Below are 20251 nucleotides of genomic sequence, written 5' to 3'. Positions count from 1 at the left end.
AGTTTTGAATCTTGCACCAATTTTTGAATTTATTCCAATTATATACAATGGGCAATTGGATTATGTCAGAAAGGGAGGGGAATCGGGCATCTGGTAACAGTGCATGACGTCATATTGACGGAATCGGGGCCAACGAGATATACGGGCCCTACAACGAACTTGTGACTTCACACTAGTCGGCTTGTCCGCCACACGGGAACTCAATATTTAATTGAAAAGGTACCTACTAATAGTCTTAATTTAGTCGTGTGCAATCAAGAGCCTGCATACATTTAAACACACAGTTAAGAATTATTAATCTCATCTGAAATAGCGAGCGCCGGGCGGATCTGGCCACAATGCAGTGTGGTCCCTAACTGTCCTTGTCCGTCTTTTCCACTTAGAACATAATTTACTGTTGTATATCATTTTAATCGGCATTTCGAGGCGCTTCTACAGACACCTATAGTTTTAAGATAGCTTGTGTGAATCGAAAGTTGTACTACAGATTATTGGTATCGCTTACCATCTGAGTGACGCAAATTCGCGGAAAATCCGAAGGCAGGACGTAGGTGGACAGGCAGGATTTGTGTTTCTCTGGGTGATGATTCAGTCGCATGAATTTACGGTCTTAGAGAATTTCACGACGGCAACCACTGTGACTTAGAATAATTTTCGTGGTGTTATAGTGTGGACTCCGAATATTTTTTCCTCTTTCGACACTTACGATGGTTTCATTGGGGGTCGTACGGACTTGTGACTGTCGCGAGTAGAGCTGGTCCGGACTTAGAATAATTACACAGCTAGTTGCACTCTAAATGCTTCTGGTGCTGTTGACATATACAATAATTACATCGCGCGTGGAACTGAGTTGTGTTTCTCGTGAATAGTGCTGCTCTGGACATAAAATATTCTGGGACTATAGTTGCTTGCAGTGTTACAGAATTAATTTAAAATTTATAATGAGATTATAACCACCTTACGAAGACTCGAGTCATTTTAGATCTGGTTTGCTACAGCAAGTAGATTTTCATCAGTCTGTAATTTAATTTATGCAAGAAATCAATAAACTATGGATGATTTTGTGCTTTAAATTCGTTGTTGGTTAACATAATTTAAATGCAGCACCTATATTTCATTCTGTCAAACACTATATTCTGAATTTGTGTATCACAAAACCCGTTTAAATTTTCTTTTCATTATTGAAAAAGCGACCGATACGAACAAGAAACTCTACGAGATCGATACGACCTGAGAAAAAGAACTATTATTACTGTACCGTCGCAATTCTTGTAATATTCGTTCTCCTTGGTCCTGCATAAGTCGATCGTGACGCTGTACACAGAACTGGGACATCTGGTGCTATTCCTCCGTCCATTTATGACTTTGATCAGGATGCTGATATAACAATTGTTCAGGATCAATAGAGTTACCGAAAGGTTTATTGCGATGCCAATGAATTTTTAAACAGTTTGAAAAATAAATAGTTATCTCCGGAAGAATTGAATTAAGCACGGAATCACACACATGTCGATTTTCTTTAATCGCTGAGTCTATACAGCTACAAAAAGTATTATTATTACAGTTACATCTGCGTTCCAAAAATCTCAGGTAAGTAATGTGGTGAATGCAGTTGTAGAACTGTGGCTCACTGAGTGCTCCTACTGAAAATTGGTAAAATTTGATCAATTTATTACTTAAATTCGGCTGTGGGCTAAAATAAACTTGTAATTTATGTTTCCATTACGAAATTGACCTACGTTACAGATTCAAGAAGAGCAGTACGCTACGAGAAAATTTGTAAAATCCAATATGAGTAGAGCTTTAACAGGTGTGAATTCTGCAGTGAAAGGACAAAGAAGAAGAATGAGAAGAAGAAGAAGATAAGAAGAAGAGGAAGAATTACGATTTCCATCTGGTAAGTAAATAAGTGATGAAGATGCATTTAAGTACTTAAAAATTATTGTAGGAGAGAAATCTCGTTCTCAGCATCATCATGAAGAAAATTGATGTAATTAATAACAAATCATGTGTGTCTCAAAGTTATTGATCTTCACTTACAGCGCCACGTCAGAAGAATTAGTAAACTTGTACATGTAAGGTTCTCTTCATGTAAGCTGCAGTACTATAGCTTTTTTCCAACATCCGCAGCCTACAGTTTGTCTCTGCAGGCAAATGTTCCTCCGCAATCTGTGTCAGTTTTTTTTAATGTGAATGTACGAGAATATTTCATTTACGTGAGTGCTTCTGGTAACGTATCTCATATAAAAAAAATTTCATTTTCGCAATGATCAACAAGTAGAACGAGATTCTTCTTCATTGCTGTGACAGAAATTTTAGTACAGCTATAAAAAAAAATTGTAACAGATTAATTAAAATTCGTTTACCTATAGTTTTAAAACGTAAGCACGACCCTCTGATAAACACAAGTGTTTTTCTACTAATGTTGAGTGCAGCAATTTATCAACACAATACAATTGTTTCTTGATGTTTCCCTGGCATAAAATAAAGCTTCGGTGCTATAAGCAGGGAATAAAATATGCGAGGATTAGATTGAGGGCGGGGAAGATGGCGGTAAAGAGAATAACGTGAAACTTTGGTTCGGGAAATTAATGGAAAAGGAAAACAAGCATGAAACATGAAATAACTAACTAGTTTGTAGTGGGACAGATTTTTGACTCATTTATATTAAGGAAATGAATTAGACTCCGTAGATGGGCAACTCAGTATTAACGAGACCCAAGATAGACGAATGTTTCTGAAAAGGAGTTTCGTTATGTCATACGACAGAATAGCTGAAATACGAGATAAAGGCATAAAAAAAGCAGTCGGGTTACTTATTCACATACTGCAAAGAAACCAGTGACGTGATAATCATATAAGACGAGTAACAAAACCAGTGAATAACGTGAAAATGAATGAAAAATAATTTATTCACTTTATATTGACTGCAAAAGTGTCTTAAGCAACGGGTAAATTTTGAGTTGTCACTTGAATTGTAATGAGTGGTAGTAAACTTTAAAAAATTGGCATATATATGTCGAATTTGGACACCGAGGAGAGAATATAAAATTAGAAACCAGTTAATATTGTGAGATACTGAAGAAGTATGGAACATAGAATATTCTGGACACATGTCAACAGATGTGGAGTTCAAACTTCTGGACATTTTGAAGCAAATTATCAACAAAGATCTATTTACAAATATTATAGTGCGGTTTTGTATTAGGGCATTTATCTTTTCAGATGCTCTTGAGTGGCATAAATGTTTCATTGACATCAACTGATTTCAAAATCTCGGCAGATAAGGAGTTATTGGTACCAAGTATACAGCAAACTAATCTCACTAGACAGACTATCAGTATCCCCTCAAATCAGTACATTGGTCGGACTGGGGCGCTGCAGGTGATGTGGACCTAGTAGGTGCCGGTCATGTGGCCCTCCACTGCTGGCGTAAGTCATGGCAGCAAAGTGGTATGTATGTTCCACCCGTCTATATGGAATCAGAACAGTAAGATAGGCAACGTGGAGACATGACAAAATGAATGAAAGCAACTCCCGTGTATGGATCTGCCCATGACCACATCGAGAGTGAATTGTCCGATTTGTTTGTGTATTAACGTGGACTCTCCAAAGTGTCTAAAAGTAATGGTATACCATGCCTCACGGCGTAAGACCAGTGTTTGTGAAAGTATCTTAACCGAAAAGAACCGATAACGACTATCACGCCTTGTCAGTGAAATCGATTTCAATCTGACAAGAGTTTCTGCTGTAAGTGAATCCAAGTACATGTCAACTAGTTTCCGACGGAAAACCGGGAAGGCAACTGCATGCAGTCGACATTTAGAGTCGCTTTCGTCGCGAAGCCATTTTTCATGGCGGCACACAAAGCGGGAAGACTTCACTGGGTCAAAAAATACATAAACTGGACAGTACGAGTAACCGATTTGGGGGTGGGGGGGTGGGGGGGGGGGTAGTGTGGTAGTGTCGTCTGATGAGTTTCGATTTTGCTTCATTTCGGATGATACAAGGTGTAGTGTGCACCGACGGCCTAAAGAGGTGTTTAATTCAGTATGTGGAGGGTATAGCTCAAACCTGAGATGGTTCTGTGAACTTGTGGGAGTGTTTCTCCTACCATGACTTGGGCTCTCACCTACAAATTACCAGATACATGGACCAGGGTGACTATTTAAACGTTCTTGATGACCATGTGTTACATTTTCTCTTACATCTGCACGCCGAGTGTACAGTGTTTCACGATGACAAAAGCCATGCTCATAGGGCTGCATACATATGTTCCAGATATGACAAACTCTAATGCACCTTATCATATCTCGGCTGGCCAGCTAAATCACCGGTGTAAATTCCATAGAAAATGTCTGAGACTCTGGAACAGTGATTACACGTCACAGTCAACATATTCGTGGTTTGTTATCTCCATCGGATCGAATCATCAATTATATGTTTCAGCTGGATATGGCATACCTGTAGAAATGCCGCTTCAATTAACTCGCTCATTCCATACACCAGACTGGCATATACACAGCACGACATACTTCAGCAGTGGAAGGTCACACTACCACATGGTAACAGTTCGACACAATGTACTGCGCTTCAAAGCCATGGTGCTCTTTTAAGGCAGTGATCAATATTTGCTCTGGTGAGTTTATGTTGATTCGGACAACATGGTGGTATAATGTACAGGTGTTGGACAAAAATAAGTAAAAGCCTCAAGAAATGCATGTTCGAACATAAATACAGATTTAGCCAAGCCTGCAGGTTGGACTATTGTATTCGACCGCGGATGGCTCCTGCGCAATATCCTTAATATGTTGCGAGTGTCCGTCGTAGTCAGAATTGTGCTGTGTGTCGTTGTGGGTGCGGAGTCGGAACTAAGTGAATTCGAATGTAAGCAAATTCTTAGTGTTCTTATGATGTGTGCCTCCGTAAGCAATATAGCGGAAGCGTTTTGTTGTTTCAAGAGACACCATATAGAAAATTTTACCGCATGCAGGGGAAGCGAAATAGCTCATCAGCTAAGTCACAATGTAGACGAGTGTCTTTTTGAACCACTGAAGATAGGCATTGAAAAGGATAGTAACGAAAAATAAGAGCCGGCCGAAGTGGCCGTGCGGTTAAAGGCGCTGCAGTCTGGAACCGCAAGACCGCTACGGTCGCAGGTTCGAATCCTGCCTCGGGCATGGATGTTTGTGATGTCCTTAGGTTAGTTAGGTTTAACTAGTTCTAAGTTCTAGGGGACTAATGACCTCAGCAGTTGAGTCCCATAGTGCTCAGAGCCATTTGAACTTTTTGAAAAATAAGAGGGCGACAGCTGAAAAAGTCACTGCCAGGACTAAATGTCGCACTCGTGAACCCTGTCAGCACCAGACCAGCACGAAACGAGCTCCATACGATGGGAATTGCAGGCCGAGCTGGAATGGACTATTTTTCTATGTTAAAAATGTGGTTCATATTGTTGTTATTCTGATAGATTATAATATAAAAATAGCACTAACAGTCAATATTCTCAAACAATATCTATTAGTTTTATGTAATTAAAGCTCAAAAATCATTAAATATCAAGATCTGGTCATGTGATCGAAAATCCTCTGTTACTGGTTGATGCTCTGGTGACGTCACAGGCTAGGAGTAAGGCTGCGGTCACAATGGCACCGATATTGGTGGATTTCGCCGACGACCGACAACTGCCGGAGACGGTCGATCTTTTCAAATCAGTACGCCACTTGTAAGTCGGCTGTTTGGGTTTTTATATTGGTAACGCCACGTAGCGCTCTGTATGAAAATCACCGGCTGTGCTGTGTGAAGTCTGTGGCTGGTTTGCATTGTTGGAATTTGCTATTGTAGTGTTGGGCAGTTGGCTGTTAACAGCGCGTAGCGTCGCGCAGTTGGTGGTGAGCCGCCAGCGGTGGTGGATGTGGGGAGAGAGATGGCGGAGTTTTGAGAGCGGATGATCTGGACGTGTGTCCATCAGAGACATTAAATTTGTAAGACTGGATGTCATGAACTGATATATATATTATGACTTTTGAACACTATTAAGGTAAATACATTGTTTGTTCTTTATCAAAATCTTTCATTTCCTAACTATGCCTATCAGTAGTTAGAATCTTTTATTCAGCTGGCAGTATTGGCGCACGCTGTATTGCAGTAGTTTGAGTAACGAAGATTTTTGTGAGGTAAGTCATTCATGAAAAGTATAGGTTATTGTTAGTCAGGGCCATTCTTTTGTAGGGATTTTTGAAAGTTAGATTGCGTTGCGCTAAAAATATTGTGTGTCAGTTTAGTGATGATCAGAATAAGCAAAGAGAGAAATGTCTGAGTACGTTCAGTTTTGCTCAGCTGTTTGAAAATCAAATAACGTAAGGGGTTTGCCAGCACAGTAACTCATTAATTTTTCTAAGGGGACGTTTCACACTACGTGCGCGGTTACACTATAGCCGATCGTATCTCCCGAACGTACAGACTTTGGTCGACAATCAGTGAAATGCAAATCAGTTTATTTTCTTCGGTCAGATCGACCGACGTTCTCGCACACGAAATATGGTGCGTGATAAGTTGGGTCCAAGAAAGAGTGAGTTTGTGCTACCCTGAGGATGAAAATATCATAATCGGGATATAGTTCGGAATGTATGGACTGAAATCGCAGGTTTATTCGAAACCTCAAATAGGCAAAATTTTTTTCGAAATTTTGGGCATAGATCATAACCTCAAAAATTAATCTGTTCAAGCGAAGAGGGTGGCGTATCTTATATGCTTGTAGCTACTGTACTGGATCTTTTTTGTGGTATGTTGTCACTAGTTGCCTACAGTTTATTATTACTGCTTACTGGCGTTTTATGGCAGTAGGGTAGTGATACTGTCAATATGAAGTGGTTTGTGAATGTGGTGTATAAATGCTTTAGGTTTTCAGAATACTTTATGCTACACTTTATGCTTGTCTTTCACTCTCGTGCTAAATGATAGTCACTGAATGTTAACTGACGTACGTCAACGTAACTTTAAATAAATACAGCGCACTATCTCGAGTGTGTAAGAGAACGTTTCTCTAATCATATCATATACTCGTAAAATTTGTCGGGTTATTCCGATAACTGAGGACAGAGTGTATAGTACCCGCCACGTTCATTACGAGACAGGAAAGCTCCTTCACATGCATTCGGTCTCTCTTTAATAGCAGAAGCCGCTATACAGCACTCGTAACAAAATGTTCAAATGTGTGTGAATTCCTAAGGGACCAAACTGCTGAGGTCATCGGTCCCTAGACTGACACACTACTTAAACTAACTTATGCTTACAACACACACACCCATGCCCGAGGGAGACCTCGAACCTCCGGCGGAAGGACTCGTATCCAAAGATAGAGGCTTCGTGGTATCCACCCCATCCTAAGAGGTTAAAAGCTAATCTATTTCATTCATATATTCTAACCTAACCTAACCCAACCTAACCTCCCCTATCCTGCCAAAAACGGACTGAGGAGATCGGACGCACTATAACCACGCTGTCGGCCGAAGTTACGGGCGACCTCTGGCAACGGTGTCTGACAACCGTTGTCGGTGTCATTGTGAGTGCCGAAGTTACGAGGTGTTTACGTACTGTTTTTGCAAACAGTTTAGCTATTTAGTGATGCAAAACGCAATTACAACTTTTAAGTAACAATAGAAAGGAATTTTGTGAACACTGATAGTGGAAGCCTTGCGAAAGTTGATGCGTTTGTGTTCCACCCATTTAGAGCGGTGATAAGTGCAACGACGGACATTCTTTTCCCTGCTCCCTGCAATATTATTAAACTCGCTCAAAACATAGGAATCGTAGAACTTTTCCAAATGGGTCCGTATATTGGAACTGTAGTGTGGACTATCAGTCATGAGCTACGCCCCAAAAGCACAATAAAATTAGTCTTGGCAAAACTTATTGCTGATTTCCTCTGTAAAAGACACGCAGCAGAAACACCACACGTAGCAAGTGTTTGGTAGCGCAAAGAATAGCGCATCCGAGTGCCAATCAAAAGGTCACCTGTATGAATCCTTCAATGGTTATATATTTTTAAAAGTCTTACACGAAATACGAAAGTAACGTTATCAAGAACTGATGTAACAGCTTTTTCGATTGTGGGTTGTATTATATATAGCTTTACATTAATATTAGGCTAAGAAATGGACAATAGAGGATAAATACGTTTACATTGCGAACAACCAATTCACATTTTTGGAAAGCTTTGCAAGTAGTCAAGATATCACCGTACGCCCTCAGTACAGCGAGGTGTAGGGCGATGAGGTTTCTTACACGGAGAGATATAAAGAGTATACGACATGCAGATGACACAGACGTAAGGACTTGATGTCTGTTAGCCTAAACTGACGTTAGCGTCCGTAGAAGACATACTTCAACTTTAGGTAAGATGACGAAACAACAAAAGTTTAGACAATAAGCATCCTAGCTGCACAGTATGAAGATAAAAACATTGTTTCTAATAAAGTGAAATGCGTGTGGTCACATTACCTGGAAAATATCTTCTTTGAACGTGACGTGTGTGAACAGCGAATGCAAATATGAGCTTATGTAAGCAGCAAGGAAAACACAATAATTTTCTATTTCTTATCGGTGTGGTGAAGTTTTGTAATTGTGATTTGGTTTTATTATGAGAGGACTGTCGAGTCGTTTTACAAATCAGCTAAAAATGTTCTTTCGGGTTCGATTCGAACCAGTGATCTATGTTCATCGTCTTACAAAATTCGACGGTCCACCACACAAACAACTGAACCACCGAATAATCGAGGTGTAGTGTTTAATTTCACTGAATGACGCAATCCCTCGCTGTAACAGTGGGAGAGCATATATCGGATGCAAGTTCATAGAGCAACACCTTTTCAATTAAGTTAGTGAACTTGTGCGTGGCCGTGGTGGCAATTTGCCTGTACAGTGCAACCACATTTTACGCATCTTATTCTCTGCAACATTCAAAAACAACTTTTCAGATATTTTTATAACTCTATGGTACTACACACCATTTATAACCCATTTTACGAAACGTAAATTGCAAAACAAGACACCACTGTGAATTGGTAGGAGGAGCGATGTAGCTAGTGACGTCACAGACATCACATGACGCTAATGGAACGTTTGAGAGGGCTTTCAAATTATTTGAATTTCATTTCCGTTTTTATAGAAGAATACTGAAATTCAAGAGGAAAAAAGCATATTAGGGGCGTAAAATTACATAATTAATCATTTCAGTCAATTTCCAGAAAACAGTGAAATGGACTTTAGAGAAATGGAAGAAAGTAGTTTGGTCGGATGAGTCTTGTTTGACACTGTGTTCAACTTCTGACAGAGTCTGCGTCCCAAGAGTGAAGCATAGCGGGATTTCAGTTACGATTTGGGCAGCCGTATCGTGATATTGCATGGGTCCCATGCTTACTCTGCAAGGTCGCAATACTGCCAAGAACTACGTGCTCATTTTGGCTGACCGGGTCCATTCTATGATAAATGTTTGTTCCCCAGCGGCGATGCTGTGCTTCAAGACCACAGCGCCTCTTCTCACTCAGCTACGCAACGTATAGAATTGGTTATGTGAGCAAGAGAATGACTTGTCGAATCTTCCCTGGCCACCACTGTCACCAAATCTCAATATTATTGAGCCTTTATGGCCTACTTTGGGGAGAAGTGTGAGTGATTGCTATCCACCTCCATTATCGTTACGTGAACTTGCCACAATTTTTCAGGACTGGTATAAGATTCCCTTGTAAACTGTGTAAGACCTGTATTTATTTTGAGACGACTGGAAGCTATCTTGAATGCCAGTGGCTTTCGTACAATGTATTGGCATCGTAACGTGTTGTGGTTTTGGTGTTCCCAAATTTCTGCCCGTACCCTGCAGATGTAACGGGATTTTACATTTGACTTTTTGGAAGAAATGTTACTTTTTTGCACAATTCTTTTGTAAAGATGTAAAATAATTACAATTTTTAATAAGAATACACTGATGTGACGGAAGTCATGGGATACCTCATAATATCGTGTCGGACCTCCTTTTGTCCGGAATAGTGCAGACAAAAATGGTTCAAATGGCTCTGAGCACTATGGGACTTAACTTCTAAGGTCATCAGTCCCCTAGAACTGAGAACTGCTTAAACCTAACTAACCTAAGGACATCACACACATCCATGCCCGAGGCAGGAGTCGAACCTGCGACCGTAGCGGTCTCGCGGTTCCAGGCTGTAGCGCCTAGAACCGCTCGGCCACCTCGGCCGGCTAGTGCAGACACTCAACATGATATGGTCTCAAAGAGTAGTTGGAAGCCCCTGCAGAAATATTGTGTAATGCTGTCCTGTACTCGTCCATAATCGCTAAAGTGTTGCCGGTGCAGGATTTCGTGCACGATCTGACCTCTCGATTATGTCCCATAAATGTTCGACGGGATACTTGTCGGGCGATCTGGGTGACCAAATAATTCGCTTGAATTGTCCAGAATGTTCTTCAAAGAAACAGGGAAAAGCTGTAGCCCAGTGACGTGGACCATTGTCATCCCTAAAAATTCTATCATTGTTTGGGAACACGAAGTCCAAAAATTGCTGCAAATGATCTCCAAGTAACCAGGCAAAATAATTTCCAGTCAATGACCCAGTCCATTCGATGTAAACACAGCTCAGACCATTATCGAGCCACCACCAGCTGGCACAGTGCCTTGTTAACAACCTGTGCCCATGGTTTAGGGCAATCTGCGCCACACTCGAACCCTACCATCATTTCTTACCAACTGAAATCGAGACACATCTGACCAGTCCCGGTTTTCCAGTCGTCTATGGTTCAACCGACATGGTCACGAGCCCAGGAGAGGAACTAAGAGCGATGTCGTGCTGTTAGCAAAAGCTCTCGCGTCGGTCGTCTACTGCCATACAGCCATTGCCCATGAACACCAAATTTCACCGCCCTGTTCTAACGGATACGTTCGTCGTTCGTCCCACATTGATGGTTCAAATGGCTCTGAGCACTATGGGACTTAACATCTGAGGTCATCAGTCCCCTAGAATGTAGAATTACTTAGACCTAACTAACCTTAGGATATCACACACATCAATGCCCCAAGCAGGATTCGAACCTGCGACCGTAGCGGTCTCTCGGTTCCAGACTGAAGCGCCTAGAACCGCTCGACCACACCGGCCGGCCGTCCCACATTGATTTATGCGGTTATTTCACATGGTGTTGCTTCTCTGTTAGCACTGACAAACCTTTGCAAACGCTGCTGCTCTCGGTCGTTAAGTGAAGGCCGTCGGCCACTGCGTTGTCTGTGGTGAGAAGTAATGCCTGAAATTTGGTATTCTGGGCACGTTCTTCAGACTGTGGATCTCAGAATATTTAACTGCCTAACGATTTTCGATATAGAGAGTCCTGTGCGTCTAGCTCCAACTACCATTTCGCGTATGAAGTCTGTTAATTCTCGCCGTGCAGGCATAATCTCGCCGGAAACCTTTACACAAGAATCACTTGAGTACAGGTGACAGCTCTGTCAATGCCCTGCCTTTTAGGCACAATGCACGCGATACTCCTGCCATCTGTATATGTGCATATCGCCATCCCATGCCCTAAGCTACTTCCACATCTACATCTACATCTACATTTATTCTCCGCAAGCCAACCAACGGTGTGTGACGTAGGGCAATTTACCTCATTTTCCTGTTCCAGTCGTGTATGGTTCGCAGGAAGAACGACTGCCGGAAAGCCTCCGTGCGCGCTAGAATCTCTCTAATGTTACATTCGTGATCTCCTCGGGAGGTATAAGTAGGGGGAAGCAATATATTCGATCCAGAAACATACCCTCTCGAAACCTGGACAGCAAGCTAAACCGCGATGCAGAGCGCCTCTCTTGCAGTCTGCCACCTGAGTTTGCTAAACATCTCCGTAACGCTATCATGCTTACCAAATAACCCTGTGACGAAAAGCGCCGCTCTTCTTTGGATCTTCCTCTTCTGTCAACCCGACCTGGTACGGATCCCACACTGATGAGAAATACTCAAGTATAGGTCGAACGAGTGTTTTGTAAGCCACCTCCTTTGTTGATGGACTACATTTGCTAAGGACTCTCCCAATGAATCTCAACCTGGCACCCGCCTTACCAACAATAAGTTTTATATGATCATTCCACTTCAAATCTTTCCGTACTCATATTCCCAGATATTTCACAGAAGTAACTGCTACCAGTGTTTGTTCCGCTATCATATAATCATACAATAAAGGATCCTTCTTTCTATGTATTCGCAATACATTACATTTGTCTGTGTTAAGGGCCAGTTGCCACTCCTTGCATCAAGTGCCTATCCGCTGCAGATCTTCCTGCATTTCGCTGCAATTTTCTAATGCTGCAACTTCTCTGTATACTACAGCATCATCCGCGAAAAGCCGCATGGAACTTCCGACACTGTTTGCTAGATTATTTATATACCGGGTGATCAAAAAGTCAGTATAAATTTGAAAACTTAGTAAACCACGGAATAATGTAAATAGAGAGGTAAAAATTGACACACATGCTTGGAATGACAAGGGGTTTTATTAGAACAAAAAAAAGCTAAGTTCACAAAATGTCCGATAGATGGCGCTGGACAGCAAAACGTCAGTGACTGCGCATGACAATCGTGTATAAAGGGAGCTGTAATGAGAGAGAGAATCAGATAGGCCAGCAGTGGCAGCATGTTGATGTTACCTGAAAAGGCGCTTTTAGTGAAGCTGTATTATCAGAATGGGGAATGTGCTATTTCAGCGTTACGATCCTATCGCCATAGGAAGGGGATTCTAACGGGTAAAGGTCCATTGACAAATGCAGCTGTGGCGAGAATGATTTCGAAGTTCGAAGCCACGGGTTGTTTAGGCGATAGACCCCGTAGTGGTCGACCGAGCACAAGGCGTAATGCTGCTGAGACAGTTTAGGAAGAAATGGAGACTGTAGCCTCCCAGGTCCCCAGACCTCAGTCCGTGCGATTATTGGCTTTAGGGTTACCTGAAGTCGCAAGTGTATCGTGATCGACCGACATCTCTAGGGATGCTGAAAGACAACATCCGACGCCAATACCTCACCATAACTACGGACATGCTTTACAGTGTTGTTCACAACACTATTCCTCGACTAGAGCTATTGTTGAGGAATGATGGTGGACATATTGAGCATTTCCTGTAAAGAACATCATCTCTGCTTTGTCTTACTTTGTTATGCTAATTATTGCTATTCTCATCAGATGAAGCGCCAACTGTCGGACATTTTTTGAACTTTTGTATTTTTTTGGTTCTAAGAAAACCCCATGTCATTCCAAGCATGTGTGTCAATTTTTACCTCTCTATCTACATTATTCCGTGATTTATTCAGTTTTCAAATTTATACTGACCTTTTTGATCACCCGGTATATTGTGAAACGCAATGGTCCCATAACACTCCCCTGTGGCACGCCAGAGGTTACTTTAACGTCTGTAGACGTCTCTCCATTGAGAACAACATGCTGTGTTCTGTTTGCTAAAAACTCTTCAATCCAGCCACGCGGCTGGTCTGATATTCCGTAGGCTCTTACTTTGTATATCAGGCTTTAGTGTAAAGCACATGTTATTTTCGTGATAGGTGTTGACAGGGTACTCACGTTTTTGAGAACCATGAGGTGGTCGTAGAGAAAGGCGCACTCGCTCTGGAAGAGGTCCCACAGGGCCTCGCGTCGTTTGCTCTCGATGCGGCTGGTTGTGGACACGGGCGACACCAGGAGGTCTTTCTCGCTGAGCGTGGACACCAGCGGGCTGGGCTTGAGCGGCAGGGAGCGGTCCAGCCCCTTCCAGACGGCGCGCGCTCCCATCAGCCGGCGCTCGAAGCAGCGCTCACTCTGCGCGCGCTGCAGGCAGCGGCGCAGCGGCCGCGTCGGGGGCGGCGTGGGAGCCGGCGGCGGGCTGGGGGCGCGCGGGGGCGGCGGGGGCGGCGCAGGCTGCGCGGCGGGCACGCGGTCGGGGCTGGACGCCTCGCTGGAGGAGGCGCTGCCGCTGCCGCTCTGGCTGCCGCTGCTGCCGCTGCCGCTGCCGCTGCCCGCCTTCTCCTTCTTCTCGCAGTACTGCACGAACTCGCTCCAGCACATTCCGCGGAACCGTGACAGTTGCTCGTCATCGAAATCTATCCGCTGCAGGCAGTTCAGAACCTCTTCCAGCCCGCAGATGCTTCCGGACTTGCCTCGGCTAGATCGCTCGAACTGTGAACAAAGGAAAGAGTTACTCGCACGAAATACACTGAGTAGTATACTCATCTTCCAGCCATCAGCTGCGACGTGCCGTATCTACAGAGGGCAAAGTTATTTGGTAGGCGGACATTTTTGTGCAGCGTATTGCTAACAATGTGGGTTTTACGATTCGAGCGCGCTTGCTGTTTCGAGTGAGCCAGTGCGTCATGTGGCTAGTGGAGGTCGGCAGAATTTTGAAGAACAGCATAAGGCGTACATTAGTGCTTACTGAAAGTGAAGTAAATGTCAACGATATGTGAGATGTGCAAATGTTATTACAAGAAGAATATTAGTTACAGGATTCAGAGAAAAAGACTGCATTAAGAAGTTATTAAGGAAGTTGTACTCAGGTTTAAAGTGGCTCAGGTGGCATTATTAACAATATCGTGTGAATGCTAAGAATAATAACTGTCCCGTACGATGTCTCATATAAACTTCAGTAAATTTTGTGGGGAAATTTTCAGAACGGCACTAATCAGAATGGAAACAATGTTATGAAAATGGTGACGAATGTGAGAATGTACTGCAGCTTTAAAGTTTTTAAGTTTTTTTTGTAATAAACAGTGATTATAATTACAAGCTTCGTTCATCACCATTTGTGAGTATAAAACCCACGCACATCCTATTATCTGAACGAGGTGATGTCCCACAGCTCTTATACATTTGAAAAATGTCAAATTGCCGCCTTGAGCTGCTGGTTAAATACTTTATTAATGTAACCAGTTCCAGTCGTTTGACCATCATCAGGTTCATAAAATCTAAGAATACTTTTCTGAACCTAATAATGGTCAGACTACTGGAATTGGTGGTATAGATAAAGTACTTTACTAGCAGCTCAAGGCGGTTTTCGTCTTATTATCTATTAAACTACAATGCACGAAAGTAAAACTGCATTAAAATTGAAACAGAAACATATATTTCTTACTAGGCACGCGGCCAAAGCTTGTACCTTGCCTTGTTTACTTGTTTGTGAGCTCTTCACTGCCAAATAAGTAAATTACGATTTTGTTTGGTTAAATTTGTGACTGTTACTAACTAGTGGAAATAGCACGAGGGGAATGGAAGCATTAGACAGTGAAACACAAACACTGGGAACTCTTGATGAGACAAAGGAAACAGTGTCTTTTTTATGTGTATATATAGTGTATAAGTTCCATCATCTTTTAAGCAATTTTTAATATTGTAAACTGAATTAAAGTTCTGGCTCTACATTAGTCGTCAGTATGATACATGAAGCGCTCTTCTAGCGTCCAAATGTTACACATAAGCGGTTAAAGAGAAGAATGGGAAGTGAACATATGAGTAATTACTGTACAAGACAAGAAAGCTTTTCCTATAAACTGGAACTGTGCAGTCTCCATAGGACAGGAGTACTATCTGTGTCGAACAGGCTCATGATTCAAAGATAGCGAAAAACGTAATTTCAGCCTTCTATCGATGTTATCAGCACTTATAATGTCAGCACTGTACTCTCTTTTCATACTTTACAATACAGGGTGTTACAAAAAGGTACGGCCAAACTCTAACATTCTGCGTGGTGTCTGTCTGTTCTATATCGTGTCTCCCTACCACTTTAGCGCAACGACGCTCTGAGCGTGTGTTTTAGGGAATTGACTAGTTTGAACCTGAGACCTGTTGCTGGTAAGGAGACGCCAGACCACACATGACATGTAGAAATCAGAAGAGTTCAGTGAGACTAGCGATGATATAACTAAATACTTAATGATTTCAGCGTCAGCTCCACTGCACTCCCTGTAAAAGAATCTTAATACTAACTAAATTTAGTGGAAGGGGTTCAAGGCTTTCCTATTTTTAGTTAGCTGGTAAAATAACGTCGAAAAAGCAGTTAAGTTTACCATTGGAAATTTTATTCTACTCACAAAACATTGTTTATAAATTGCACTATTGATAAAAGGAAATGTTTTAATACAGGATGGTAAAAACCAACTGCGTTCAACAAAAATGTGAACGAATATTCCCTGAATGGGTTTCCTAGTTCTACAATGGATCGAAGGATGACCTATGCCATATCACATCTATAATCTAGGTTTAAATTAAGTTTCACAAAAGAGAAAACTATCAAAGTGGTCTACAGTGACCCTCAATTATCTTTCATTACTTATCTAACTTGTCGTAAATTACAGTGGCTGATGTGGCTTCTCAATAACTATATAACACAAAAATCATCGCGTTTCAGATTTTTACTTCAAGTGGCAAATGTGAACACCATGAGCTTTAATTGACGATCGACACTAGTATTACGCAAAAAGGGGGTGTAACAGATGAGACTTCTGCAGTTCTGAGTGAAGCTTTATGCGCTGTTATGCGACATTGCGTGCGTTCATTACCTTGTCGGTGTTCGTCAGGGGGCAGCGGACAGCACAGCTCCGCTCACCTCGCCGTCTCGGAAGCAACTCTCTCCTAACTTCTCCTTACTACAATTTACCAAAGTTGGTTTAAAAAAAAAACTATCTGGCTGTGTTTTCATCTGACCAATCAGGGTCTCGATGTTAACCTTAAGCTCCGCCTACAAAAATTCTGTCTATCCAATGAGAAACGTTATACTTTTCGTGGTGGGGCAATGTTTATAAAGTTTGCAACGTAACAGAGACGCGAAAAAGTCTCACGCTAAAACTTGCAGCTGGTGTGGTCCGTTTAATGTTATCGTAAGATCTATACTGTTCTTCTGGAGGGCTCTATCTTTCAACATGGGCTGGGGGGTGGTCCTGACGTAACAGAGACGCGAGAAAGTCTCACGTTAAGGCTCTAGCTTTTAACATGGGCTGGGGGTGGTCCTAACGGTTAGCTGGTGACGTGGGTGTCCGTCCCTTACCGTAGGGCCTTCTAACTTAACACGGTTCTGCTCTCGGCTTCTGTTCTCGTTTCTCCCCTCGGAACTGCGTCTGTCTTACGGTGGGAAGGTATGACATGCATTTAGGCATTCTTGTGCTAGTCTGTGGTATTCCATTTGCTCACTCGTTACTCGTATTACTTTGGTTAATTTAATGTCACGATTTATTCGTAGCTATGTGACATACTACTGGATTTGCGTATCATGTCAGGGTTTTCATGGAAGGTGTTGGATTTGCCTGACACCTTACAAAACTTTCAGGAAACATTACTCACACACAAAGATAGAAAATATGTTATGTGGACATGTGTCCAGGAACGCTTACTTTCCATGCCAGAGCTCATTTTATTACTTCTCTTCAAATCACATTAACCATGGAATGGAAACACACAGCAACAGAACGTACCAGCGTGACTTCAAACACTTTGTTACAGGAAATGTTCAAAATGACCTCCGTTAGCAAGGATACATGCATCCACCCTCCGTCGCATGGAATCCCTGATGCGCTGATGCAGCCCTGGAGAATGGCGTATTGTATTATAGCCGTCCACAATACGAGCACGAAGAGTCTCTACATTTGGTACCGGGGTTGCGTAGACAAGAGCTTTCAAATGCCCCCATAAATGAAAGTCAAGAGGGTTGAGGTCAGAAGAGCGTGGAGGCCATGGAATTGGTCCGCCTCTACCAATCCATCGGTCACCGAATCTGTTGTTGAGAAGCGTACGAACACTTCGACTGAAATGTGCAGGAGCTCCATCGTGCATGAACCACATGTTGTGTCGTACTTGTAAAGGCACATGTTCTAGGAGCACAGGTAGAGTATCCCGTAAGAAATCATGATAACGTGCTCCATTGAGCGTAGGTGGAAGAACATGGGGCCCAATCAAGACATCACCAACAATGCCTGCCCAAACGTTCACAGAAAATCTGTGTTGGTGACGTGATTGCACAATTGCGTGCGGATTCTCGTCAGCCCACACATGTGGATTGTGAAAATTTACAATTTGATCACGTTGGAAGGAAGCCTCATCTGTAAAGAGAACATTTGCACTGAAATGAGGATTGACACATTGTTGGATGAATCATTCGCAGAAGTGTACCCGTGGAGGCCAATCAGCTGCTGATAGTGCCTGCACACGCTGTACATGGTACGGAAACAACTGGTTCTCCCGTAGCACTACTCTCCATACAGTGACGTGGTCAACGTTTCCTTGTACAGCAGCAACTTCTCTGACGCTGACATTAGGATTTTCGTCGAAGAATTGCCTCGTCCATTGCAGGTGTCCTCATCGTTCTAGGTCCTCCCCAGTCGCGAGTCATAGGCTGGAATGTTCCGTGCTCCCTAAGACGCCGGCCAATTGCTTCGAACGTCTTCCTGTCGGGACACCTTCGTTCTGGAAATCTGTCTCGATACAAACGTACCGCGCCACGGCTATTGCCCCGTGCTAATCCGTACATCAAATGGTCATCTGCCAACTCCGCATTTGTAAACATTGCAATGACTGCAAAACCACATTCGTGACGAACACTAACCTGTTGATGCTACGTACTGATGTGCTTGATGCTAGTACTGTAGAGCAATGAGTCGCATGTCAACACAAGCACCGAAGTCAACATTACCTTCCTTCAATTGGGCCAACTGACGGTGAATCGAGGAAGTACTGTACATACTGACGAAACTAAAATGAGCTCTAACATGTCCACATAAAATATTTTCTTCATTTGTGTGTGAGGAATGTTTCCTGAAAGTTTGGCCGTACCTTTTTGTAACACCCTGTATACCACAACAAAGGCGGCATGTTCAAATTTTTTTGCGACGTATAATTCTCGGTCGTCTTGGCGCTGTTAAGACAGAGATCACACCTTAATCAAGGTTGAATGCACTGCAGAGTGACGGTGCAGTAGCTTGCCGACGGTTGTGAGAGACAAAAATTTTTTGTTGCTGCCGTACAACTTCGACCATGAGTCGGCACTAGATAAGACTGGCATCTGGCTTTACCTACTTGACGAAGTCCACCAACGACTAAATGTAGTTGTATGTGGAGACTCGTCTTCATTGAAAGTTACAGTTTCCCACTGGGCTGCGTAAAAATGACCAGGAGAGACTAATCCGCCAGCTGTGTGTCCCGCCCACAGCGGCGCGTAGTGGACCCACTTACTGGTCGTAGGTTGTGTTCCAAAAGTGAACAGCATAGAGACAGAAGTGATGACACTTTCTGCAGGACCTGACCATCATTTTGCAGGAAAATGCTCAAGCACGTACAGTGCAAGCTGTTACTGATTTGTTTAACTGATGGGGCTGCTGAGCGCTATACCACCTACCGCACTCCCCTGACTTAAGCCCTCGTAAGTTCAACTCCGTTTCTAAACTGAAGGAAACACTTCACGGCATTCACTCCTGAACTGCTACAAATTCGTCGGGCAATAGACCACGCCGCTCGAATTGTCAACACAACTGGCACTGCTAAGAGTATTCTACGACTTCCACATCGCTGGTGATGAGTTATACACAATGCTGGTGACTACTTTGAAGGTCAGTAAATCTTTGAAACACGTTGCTATTTTGTACGAGCTGTAAAGAAATAGTTGCCCCTATTAAAGTTCCAACCTTCGTATAAGTCACAATAAAGGTCGCAATATTTGACAAGGAGATATGAATATGATCAACTGGCACTAGTGTAAGGATGGACACTGGCATGAGGACGTCCACCAAACTGGATGTGATGGACACTACTGGTCCACTCCACTGTTTCCACATCATTCACACATACAGAGCATCAGCCCTGTTCTGTTCTTTGAGTACACCAAGTCCTCCCTCATGTAGGGGGAGGGTAAGTGTTTCATACCGGACCTTTAAGATGTTCATGTCATCATTTAGCAGCCGGAGGCCGCGTGCAGACAAAATCCAATCTTGTACAGTATGGGTAGGACTTGTGTAACACGCACCAGCTTTGGAGCAACATGACGATCGAGGTAGACGACTGCTGATGATGGTCGAGATACTGGAGTAGATTGTTTTAGATCACCGCTCGAACACTCTGCAGTGCGCACTGAAAATTTGTGGGCGTTGCACGGGATGGAGGGGGGGGGGGGTGAAGACAATGCCCAGGTACTTGATGGTCTTCATCCGTGGGAAGGGTGCTAGGTGAGCGACAGGAAG

At 42.9% G+C, this 20251-nt stretch overlaps 2 protein-coding genes across 2 annotated transcripts in view; both read right to left on the bottom strand.

Annotated features, from left to right (window-relative positions):
• LOC124556716 (pleckstrin homology domain-containing family G member 7-like) overlaps window positions 1–13849 on the bottom strand; it is a 177346-nt gene extending 163497 nt beyond the window's left edge. Inside the window, exon 1 of the mRNA XM_047130704.1 lies at window positions 13623–13849. Within this exon, the coding sequence (XP_046986660.1) occupies window positions 13623–13829 (207 nt within the window). The 5' untranslated portion in view covers window positions 13830–13849. The remainder of the gene's footprint in view (window positions 1–13622) is intronic.
• Window positions 13850–13851: 2 nt separating this feature from the next.
• LOC124556400 overlaps window positions 13852–20251 on the bottom strand; it is a 720172-nt gene continuing 713772 nt past the window's right edge. Inside the window, exons 9-10 of the mRNA XM_047130362.1 lie at window positions 14030–14213; window positions 13852–13865 (exon numbers count right to left, since the gene is read on the bottom strand). Coding sequence (XP_046986318.1) covers window positions 13852–13865; window positions 14030–14213 — 198 coding nt within the window. The remainder of the gene's footprint in view (window positions 13866–14029; window positions 14214–20251) is intronic.

The sequence above is a fragment of the Schistocerca americana genome, chromosome X, assembly GCF_021461395.2.
Source record: "Schistocerca americana isolate TAMUIC-IGC-003095 chromosome X, iqSchAmer2.1, whole genome shotgun sequence".
NCBI lineage: Eukaryota > Metazoa > Arthropoda > Insecta > Orthoptera > Acrididae > Schistocerca > Schistocerca americana.
The sequence above is the reverse complement of the archived record's forward strand: the minus strand, read 5'-3'. Positions and strand labels throughout refer to the sequence as shown.